The following is a 9,906-nucleotide window of genomic DNA, read 5'->3' on the forward strand; positions in this document are numbered from 1 at the left end:
CAATCTCCACTGAGAGAATGTGGGAAAGGGCCATCTTGGTGGTAGCAACTCCAGAACTCCCTCCCTGAGGAAGCTAGCCTGGCTCTCTTTGTTGTCCTTCCATTGGCAGGTGAAGACCTTGTTCCAACAGGCTTTTGCCAAGTGACTGCTTTTAATGAAAGGGCTGGTGCCCTGCTGCTTTTTATCACAATTGTTGGTATTTTTAAAACACGTGTTACAAAAACGCGTTTTTTATTGTTTTTTCTATGTTTTTAGTGATTCCCCCCCCCCCTTTGTAAGACACCTTGAATCCCGTCAGGAGCAAAAATGGGGTACAAATAAGTTGTTGTTACTGACAAATTGACAAACTGTACTCCAAGTCTTGTTTTGTTTGCGGTTATTGCCCTGCTGTGAAAAAAACCAATAAAATGCCTATTTCACAGAGGAAGGAAGCACAACTTAGGTCGCCCTGAAAGAGGCGGCTTGGAGCACTCCAGGTCACCTGCGCATGTAAGCGCGCAGAAAACAGCGGATCCCCCCGGAAAAGGCGATCCGTGGAGATCTGCGTGGATCCCTGCCACCCGCGGCGACCCAGGAGGGGACCCTGCACTTCTGCCGCGGCCCAGGCGGCGGCGGTTGTGCCCCCGGCGGCTCTTCCCCGGCGCCGGGCTTGCCCGGAGCGCCCTCCGCCTCTCTCGGCCCTCCTCCCCCTGCTCCTCCTCCAGCCGCTCGCCGGCTCCAGCCGCTTTCGGCGGCCTCCTCCTCCTCCTTCCCTCCTCGGCTCGGCTGCTGACTCAGCCACAGGGAAAACTCAAAGGGCAGTTCGCCTGCCTGCCTGCCTCCCGCCGCTCTCGGCAGGACGCGCGGGCGAGAGCGGCCTTTGACGCGCCCCACTCCGCCGCCATGGGCCCCTGGCCGGGAGCGGGCGCGTGAAGCGGGCGCCCGGGAGACATTTCTCGCGCTCTCCTCCGCCGCGCAGCCGCCGACCTCAAAGTTGCTCCCCGGACTTCGCCGCCTCGCTCCGCGGGAAGGGGCGCAAGGCAGCATGACAGCCATCGCAGTGCAGGTAAAATCGGGAGCCCAGGAGGAGCCATTCTTCCTCTCTGGCGGGTGGGACAAATATATATCTATCTCTTTTTGTTTGAGCTGGAGCTGTGTGTTTTGTTGGCATCGCTGTGTGCCGCCGCCGCCGCCCTTTGTTCTGGCGTTGAAGCGCCTCTGCCCGCGTTTCCCCCTCGCCCTACAGGCAGAGCCGCTCATCGCAGCCCGCGCTTCAAACTAGCCGACTTTCTTTTGCCACCTGTTGCTCGATGCAAATTCCCCGCTTATTATCATCGCTTTGTCTTGAAGCAAGGCGGAAAAAGTTCTCTTATGTGCTATTGTGTCGATCCCCCTTGGCTGTGGCCAACTCTCTGTCTCTCCCTGTCATTTCCTTTAGGAGAGCTTCCCGGATAGATCTTCTGTCCTCCTGCAATCTCAAAACCTCTCTCTCCATCGCTCCCTCTTCCTGTAGGTGTGCGTGTGTGTTTCAGATCCTCCAACATTTCTCCGATGAAAATAGGGACACCCTATTCCATCATAATAATAATTTCACTATTTATACACCGTCCATCTGACTGGTTTGCCCCAGCCACTCTGGGAGATTTCATACATACATACATATAACACTAAACTTTTTTAAAAAACCTTCCCTATACAGGGCAGCCTTCAAACATCTAAAAATGGTACCTTATCTCCTTGGCTGGGAAGGGATCACATAACTCCATACACTCCAACATTTCTCCCATGAGAACATTCCAGGGACATTCCAGGATCAAATCAGAAACCAGGACAGTTTTTGTAAATCTGGGACTGTCTCTGGAAAATAGAGACACTTGGAGGCTCTGGCATTTACATCTGACTTTGAATGTCTGGACTGCTTTTCTAAATTTACATTCACCATCCAATGAGGGAAATCTGATGAGAGACAGTAGTTAGAGCATGGGGGTTAGGGTTCGAATCCTCCCCGCTCGACATAAAGCTCACTGGGTGTCCTTGGGCCAGTCGCTGCCTCACAGCCAAACCTACCGCACAGGGTTGTTGTCCCATTGAATATGCAAAGTCTGTGCTTTCTAGCTGCATACTTCAGGGGTGGGGACTTTTTAAAAACTTGTTTGCTTTCTGACATTTCTGCCCTGCCTTTCTTTCGCCATGAAACCCCTTTTAACATCATGTGTACAAAACGATTCTGCTCCAGAGGCAGAGCTATGGTCCGTTGGGGTTTCACTGTGTAAGCTTTTGTCAACTTAAGGACTCAAATAACATTCTGAACTTGCTCCATTTCCTCCCTTCTCTCCTGGAATGCAATGAGTTGTTTACAAAGATCAGTGGCTCTGTTCCTCCCCGGGACATTATTACTGATGTTTCAGCAAAACTGACTCTCGCTCAGTGGATCTTGTGAGGATATTTTGTGCAAGAGCCATATTTTAATATATAGAGATAGATAGATATATAATGAACCACAGGGGCTGCAATTAAGAAAAGAAGAGATATAGGATGTTACAAGGAAGATATGCTCACAGCGAATGTTTTTAGCTTGTGAACTAAGCTCCTGAGAAATGGGAGCAGGATGGCATCATAGAGAGTTGCTTTATACTGAGTCTGACCATTGGTCCTTCTAACTGAATCCTCTCTGCACTGGCAGCTGCTCTCCAGGATTTCAGACAGAGGTTTCTCCTTGCCCTGGAGATGCTGGGATTAGAACCCATGACCTTCTGTATGGAGAGTGGATGCTCCAACCACTGAGCTACAGCCTTTTCCTCAAATTCCCATTTCAGCAGTTTCCAGCAAAATCATATAAATCTATGCATGTGTACACACACACACACCCTTAAAATTATTAAATAATAAAATCAAGCATTTAAAAACACTTAACCTTTAAGCAACTCCTATCCAGCATTTATTATTCCTCTGCTGGATGTCTCATCATCAACGCAAGCTCTGCTTGACTGAATTTCCCATCTTTCCCCCCAAGTTGTCCTCTCCTGCTTCACACTCCATATCCTTTGAAAACATCACCATTCATCACACTGATCAGAGAGGAAGTCCTGGTTTTCTCTTTGATACCTCTCTGCCTGGGATAGCTCACTCGGTAGAGTATGAGACCCTAAATCGCAGGGTTGTGGGTTCGAGCACCCACATTAGGCAAAGGATTCCTGCATTGCAGGAGGTTGGACTAGATTACCCTTGAGGTCCCTTCCAGCTGTACAATGCAATGATATTCCTTTGCTCCTTATGTTGTGCCCATATCCAAAGCAGCCTGGATAGCTCAGTTGGTTAGAGCATGGTGCTGATTATGCCAAGGTTGCAGGTTCAATCTCTGTATGGGACAGCTGCATATTCCTGCATTGCAGGGGGTTGGAATAGATGATCCTCAGGGTCCTTCCAACTCTACAATTCTGTGAAATCATGTCACAACATTATAAAATGATGGCCCTGGAAAACCCATGAGACAGCTCCTCAGGTAATAAAGGTTATCTTGATGGAGACATCAAAATAGTCAGGGTCCTTTCCTCCAACACACAGGAAATCAGAACTCATGGAGCTGCAATACTCATTACTAGAAAAGTGTGTATAGGGAGAAGTAGAACATTTTAATCTCTCACTTTTAAAACTCTGGAGGCGGCGTCAATGACAGCCAACACTTCTGCACAGAACAAGCCATGGCAAGACAGATCGAAATGTTAAGCTGGGGAAGTTTCAATGCAGCCTTGGGCGGGCGGCCTGGGCAGGCAAGTTTGCAGTGGCAGCGAGGGAGGCAAGTTCATAAAGTGGGGCAAGCCACATGCGCAATAGACTTGTTCCTACACACACAATTTTTAAAAAATGCTCCGATGGTGGGAGGATTTCCTGGTTCAGCCAAGAACAGGTCTGTGCTGCTTTGTTGTTGTTGTTTAGTCGTTTAGTCGTGTCCGACTCTTCGTGACCCCATGGACCAGAGCACGCCAGGCACTCCTGTCTTCCACTGCCTCCCGCAGTTTGGTCAGACTCATGTTTGTAGCTTCGAGAACACTGTGCAACCATCTCGTCCTCTGTCGTCCCCTTCTCCTTGTGCCCTCCATCTTTCCCAACATCAGGGTCTTTTCCAGGGAGTCTTCTCTTCTCATGAGGTGGCCAAAGTATTGGAGCCTCAGCTTCACGATCTGTCCTTCCAGTGAGCACTCAGGGCTAATTTCCTTAAGAGTGGATGCGTTTGATCTTCTTGCAGTCCATGGGACTCTCAAGAGTCTCCTCCAGCACCATAATTCAAAAGCATCAATTATTCAGCTATCAGCCTTCTTTATGGTCCAGCTAGTGGGAAATAAAAACTCTGTTTGCTAGTATATGGTGCCTTGTTGCTTCTCTGAATAGTAGTCAGCCAGGGCATTGCCTACAAGACCAAAGAAAAATGTGACTAAGTGTAGCCTGCTTCACTTTTCTTTTTCTTATGAATGAAATATGGCAGATAATTTACTTTCTTTCCAGACTCTTTTCTTAACAGCATAAATGTAGCACCCCTCTCTCTCTCTCTCTCTCTCTCTCTCTCTCTCTCTCTCTCTCACACACACACACACACACACACGAGATGTTAGATTCAAAAGATTGGTTTGGTAAGACTTCCACTGCTTCTGTGGCATTTTAAATGTTTTATCACTGTCTTCCCTTTCTTACAGCACTCTCAAATCATTTGTATATTAAGGCTGCGTACACACCATAGATGTAAGGCACATTGCTTCCCCCAAAGAATCCTGGGAACCCCTCGCAGATCTAAAGTTCCCTGCACCATTAACAAACTACAATTCCCAAGATTCTTTGAGGGTAGCAGTGTGCTTTAAATGTATAGTGTGTACCCAACCAAGCTTGTCTGCACGGTGTATTTAACCGACTTCAACGACTCTTGCTGTTATTGAGCATTCTTTCTAACTGGTCACAACATCAATAGCAATATAATTGCTGGCTGCGATTTAAAAGCAATCTGTGTTGCTTTAATAGGAGGGGTATTTAACTTCTTTCTTTTTGGACCTTCTCTTTAAGGCCCAGTGGTTACTCACTCGTAGAAGACGGACAAGATCGTTTTTTGAGATGTTCATCAGGAGCCTGATTATCCTCTGCGTTGCGATAGCCATTGTCCTGTCCTCCATTGCTGTGTGCGATGGGCACTGGCTTTTTGCCAAGGGAAAGCTCTTTGGACTGTGGCACTTCTGCACAGTCGGGAACAATAGTGCCCTGAAATGTGCCACTGATCTCACGTTGGCCAACATTCGAGGGATCAACGCGGGAATGACTTTTGCAAGAAGTCTGGTGTCTTTTGCTGTTGTCGTCGCAATCTTTGGCCTGGAACTTCTCATGGTCTCCCAAGTCTGTGAAGACGTCAACTCCAGGAAGAAGTGGTCGATGGGATCGATCCTCGTTCTTCTCTCATTCCTGCTCTCATTCACTGGAGTTTTGAGCTTCTTATTCCTTCTGAGGGACCACATCACTCTCACGGGTTTCACACTAACCTATTGGTGTGAATTCATTTCTGCCTTCCTTTTCTTCCTGAATGGAATCAGTGGACTTCATCTTAACAACATCACATTTCCGTGGAACAGAATGAGGAAAAATTAAAAGAATGGTGGATATTAGCTTCACCAGATACACAGAAAAGTAAACTGCGGCCTTTCAAAAGGAGACCAAGTTTTCTTAGTTTACATTAAGAGAAAACATATGAAATGGATGCCTCCAAGATCACTTGATAATGGATGCTGGATACTGGAAGTTGGCTATTATGACCTGCTTAGATTTTGAATGATGTAACTCTCCACAGAAATGGAAGTGCAAAAGACTGGTTTCCTTTGTTTAAAGCTCATTCATTTAAAGGTGGCCCAGTAAAAGCAAAACAAACTTGGTTTGCTGGTTTTAATGCTATTTAAGGCGCATCCTTACTGTAATCTATCTGGAGTTCTTAGATTTATTAATCAAAAGCCCCAACCAGGTCACAGTAAATTGTGACTTAATCTCATTAAAACCAATAGGTCACATTGTCAGGACTAAGAAACCGATCACTGGAGGTCATACTCAGTATCCAAGTGAGAAAAGATTATAAATGTGCTTTGTCCTTTTCAGAAAACTTCATGGTTTCATTTTTGCACATCAGCTGGGATCAAGATTAGGATCATTTGTACTATGCAAAATGTTGAGAATGCTAACTAGGGTCTCACCTCCAAATTCAAATAATTTGCATTTTAGCATAACCTATTCAAAAAACATTATATGGGCTTTGGTCCTTGTTGTTTCTGCCATGAGAGTATATCTGATTTATATACAATGCCAACATTTCAACAAACCAGCCCTGCACTGTGGAGATTATTGCTCTCATCTGAACTGTACCTCCCATGAAGCTTTTTATGGTGACAATTTAGTTTCACGAGATACAGGGCTTGTCTTACATCTCACCACATTCTGGTGTCTCTCTTAACCATTTTCCAGGTGGGAGAGGAAGAGATCTCAGGCCAGAGTGCAAGAGGTGGCTGGGCTGCCCTGGAATGGATTTCAATGGCTTTCCAGATGTGGTTGGACTCCAGTTCCCATCAGTTCCTGTGGTCAGGAATGATGGGAGTTGTAGTCCAACAATACATGGAGGGCCACAGGTTCCAAGCACTGCCCAGCCACATCTCCTACCTGGAAGCAGCATGGTTTGAAGGGGAACCACAGGAAGGCGCACTGATGGAGACGGACACAGACAACCAGACTTTGGTCATCATGACAAAGCTGCTTGCCTGATTTGAACCACAACAAGGAGCCTAATGACAGTAGGTATACTCTTAACGACACCGGCCAAATGATAAAATAACACCTGCAGTATTCATTTGGTTCAGTACAAGTGATTTTAAAAGAAACTTCCTTAAGATGTCCACCTTTAATTTTGTAACATTTAGGCACCCCTGTTGCTGGAGAGCAACACAGAGAATCAAAATGCTTAATATATGGGTTGCAGTCATCTCTTACATGGCTGGAATTTATGCTATATAATTTAATATTATGTCTGATTGTTATTTCTTTCATTCATGGATAGCAAGCATGGACCCCAGTCATTTCTATCTTAGAGTAAGCATCTTTACGAATAAGTATTATTCTCCCTCTCCCTTTTTCTTCACATGATTCCACAATCTCATTATGTGGCCAGATGGGTTAGAATGATTTCAATTATAGAAGATCCACAACCCTCATTGTGTTGGAGCCGAAGAGGTGAATTGGGCAGCTTAGCAGCAACAAAGGCACTTTGCTGCAGAGAGGCAGAGCTATCTGCCCAATATATTGTTAAAGAGGTCTTTGCTACTCAGAGTTAACGAGGAAAAAACAAGGCAAACTCTTCCCTATGGGCTAGAGATGATCTTTCAAAAACGCCATCACTCTATGCAGTCCTCAGAGAACAGGATGTAGATCAGGGAATGCTGTGCTAGCATTGCCAATTTCACTTCCCTCTTCTCAAAATCACAGGAAGCAAAGTTCCTGCTCTCTCTTTCTCTGAAGGCAGTCATCCAAGCTGGGAGTGTTGTTCAAATTCTCTTCTTGTTTTTTAAAAAAATTATGCTTTGATAAAAATGCTTGGAAATTTTTTTGTTTGGGTTTGAGGAGTGATCTAGTGTATATCTGCTGGCAGGATTATTTTGAAAATACATCCAGGGACACCCGTAACTACCCATGTAGTTCTGTATGGATTGACAATTGTTTCTTGGTGAAACAACAGCCGTAATACCCTAAAGAACCACCATTTACCCAGTGCAACCATTTTGTGACTAGTCGAGAGAGAAGTATCCTCACGATCCACAATGGCTTAAAAGGGGTTGGTCAAGGTGGCTTTTATGTGAAGCTGTTCAACACACCCGACCCCCAAATAGTTGTCAAAATGGTGAGCGGTTGGCACACATTTGTTCATGATTATGTTGCAGAAGTGTTGACCAACTGTCCACAAATGGTTCAGGCGTTCTAGGTGAGTTGTCAATGGTAGAAAGGGCTGATGAACGCAAACCCTTATCAGAAACATGTGACGTGTGTCAGAGACTGTGCTGTTCTCCATTTAAGCACAGTCCTTTTAAAATAACAAACATCTGGCAACTGGAAAGAGGCAATACTGTGCCATGGATTTAATTCAAGGGCAATCCCAAACGTTTGTTTAGGAAACATGATGTCTTTTTGGAAGAACAGTCTAGTGAATGAAGAAATTGTGGCAAGGCTTTGTTCCCCATGGGCCTACCCAGATAATCATCTTGCAGCACAACAACTGTGCAATTGTGACTAATCTGCTGTGTAAGAGCCACAGAAGTGATAGCTTCCTTTAAATAAGTACACATGCTTAGGGGACTTTTGCATTCCCTCCCCCTATCACTGGCTGCTTCTTAAGAGTTTCAGCTCCATTTTTACAAAAGCTCAACACTCCAACACTCTCTGAAGTACACATCATTCAGACTTTTCTAAAATTGGCACACTATGATAAGGCATCCCACATGCATTAGGCGGGCCTGGGTATCACACAATTTCCACTGAACTGAAGCTTTCAAGACTATCCCATGGAGGTTAAAACGCATTAGAGACCCATTTTGAGCTGACAATCTAAAGGAGCCCTCCACACCATTCTATAGCTGGTTCTTCTTATGGGCGTATGATTCCATTCCTATTAAAGGCCATTTGTCAGTAAAGACTGGAGAGTGTGATAGCAAAGGGGCGTGTTTGTATGTGGTCTTTGTCTCAAATAAGTGTTGTTTTTTATTATGAAACCTGCAGCTTTTCTAAACTGTTTTCTTAAAAAAAAAAAAAGGTTAGAGAATATAGGAAGAAATCTCAGATCTGAATGTCAAATGTTCAATAAACTACTTTGTGAATTGCTAGTTCTAGTCCTGTGTCGCGATTTGGGGGCAGGTAGCAATTTGAAAGCACGTCAAAGTGCAAGTAGATAAGTAGGTACCGCTCCTGCGGGAAGGTTAACGGTGTTTCTGTGCGCTGCTCTGGTTCGCCAGAAGCGGCTTAGTCATGCTGGCCACATGACCCGGAAGCTGTACGCCAGCTCCCTTGGCCAGTAAAGCAAGATGAGCGCCGCAACCCCGGAGTCGGCCATGACTGGACCTAACGGTCAGGGGTCCCTTTACCCTTTACCTTTTAGCCATTAAACAAGAGCATGGAAACGGATGCGGGAGGGGCTGTTGCTCAATGGTAGAGACATGCTTTGCACACAGACAGACCCGAGTTCAACCCCCAGCATCTCCAGGTAGAACTGGCAAAGATCCATCTCTGAGACACTGGAGACGGCTGCCAGTCAGTGTAAATAATACTGAATCGGACTGAGTGTTTCCTAGCTTTCCTCCAAAATCAAAAATGAAAATTGAAGACTATTGGAACACAGACTATGGCACAGTCTCACAGCCGCACATTTCTCCAGAGCAGAGTGATACAGTGCGTGGAAGGCTTAGCAGAAGAAACCAAATTATATTTGAAAATATTCAACTTTAATCAAAGATACACGTGCAACCGGTACTGTGCATAGTCAGAAAAGGGTGCACATTCACACCCAGGGCTGAATAACAGCAAGGAATTGCTATCTTCATCTTTCTTTGCTTGGGAGGTTCACGAGGGCATCAGGTTGGCCACTGCCACAGACTAGAAAAGTCTGGCACTCCACAGGCAATTCTTAGGCTCTTAATTAGTACTTTGGCTCAAGGCGGCAGCATCAGTAGCTTGCAACAGTTCAGACTTGGAAGGGCGCTACTGTAAGTGGGTCATTGATATGCCACAAATGGGTTGTTGGCAGTACAGGTAGGATGTTTTGTTAATTACTGGATTTCCCAGTAAACAGGGATAGCATTCAGCTTACTTGGTTCTTCCCTGAACCCAATGCAGATTGCTTTTCTCTCAGATTCCCAAATCATATGCATG

At 45.5% G+C, this 9,906-nt stretch overlaps 1 protein-coding gene across 1 annotated transcript; it reads left to right on the forward strand.

The window, feature by feature from the left end:
• The first annotated feature begins 636 nt into the window (after positions 1-636).
• TMEM37 (transmembrane protein 37) lies at positions 637-8,864 on the forward strand. Its single transcript, XM_083609150.1, has 2 exons — positions 637-1,045; positions 5,032-8,864. The coding sequence occupies exons 1-2, from the start codon at positions 1,025-1,027 to the stop codon at positions 5,602-5,604; spliced, it is 594 nt and encodes a 197-aa protein (XP_083465276.1). The 5' UTR covers positions 637-1,024; the 3' UTR covers positions 5,605-8,864.
• Positions 8,865-9,906: the final 1,042 nt, after the last annotated feature.

The sequence above is a fragment of the Podarcis filfolensis genome (genome assembly GCF_964270895.1).
Source record: "Podarcis filfolensis genome assembly, chromosome: 1".
Classification (NCBI taxonomy): Eukaryota; Metazoa; Chordata; class Lepidosauria; order Squamata; family Lacertidae; genus Podarcis; species Podarcis filfolensis.

What these genes read in the sequence shown, in the direction of transcription:
- TMEM37 (XM_083609150.1), top strand. Translation starts at nt 1,025, where the DNA reads ATGACAGCCATCGCAGTGCAG. An exon ending in TGACAGCCATCGCAGTGCAG is followed by an intron (nt 1,046 to 5,031) that starts GTAAAATCGGGA and finishes CTTCTCTTTAAG; the next exon opens with GCCCAGTGGTTACTCACTCG.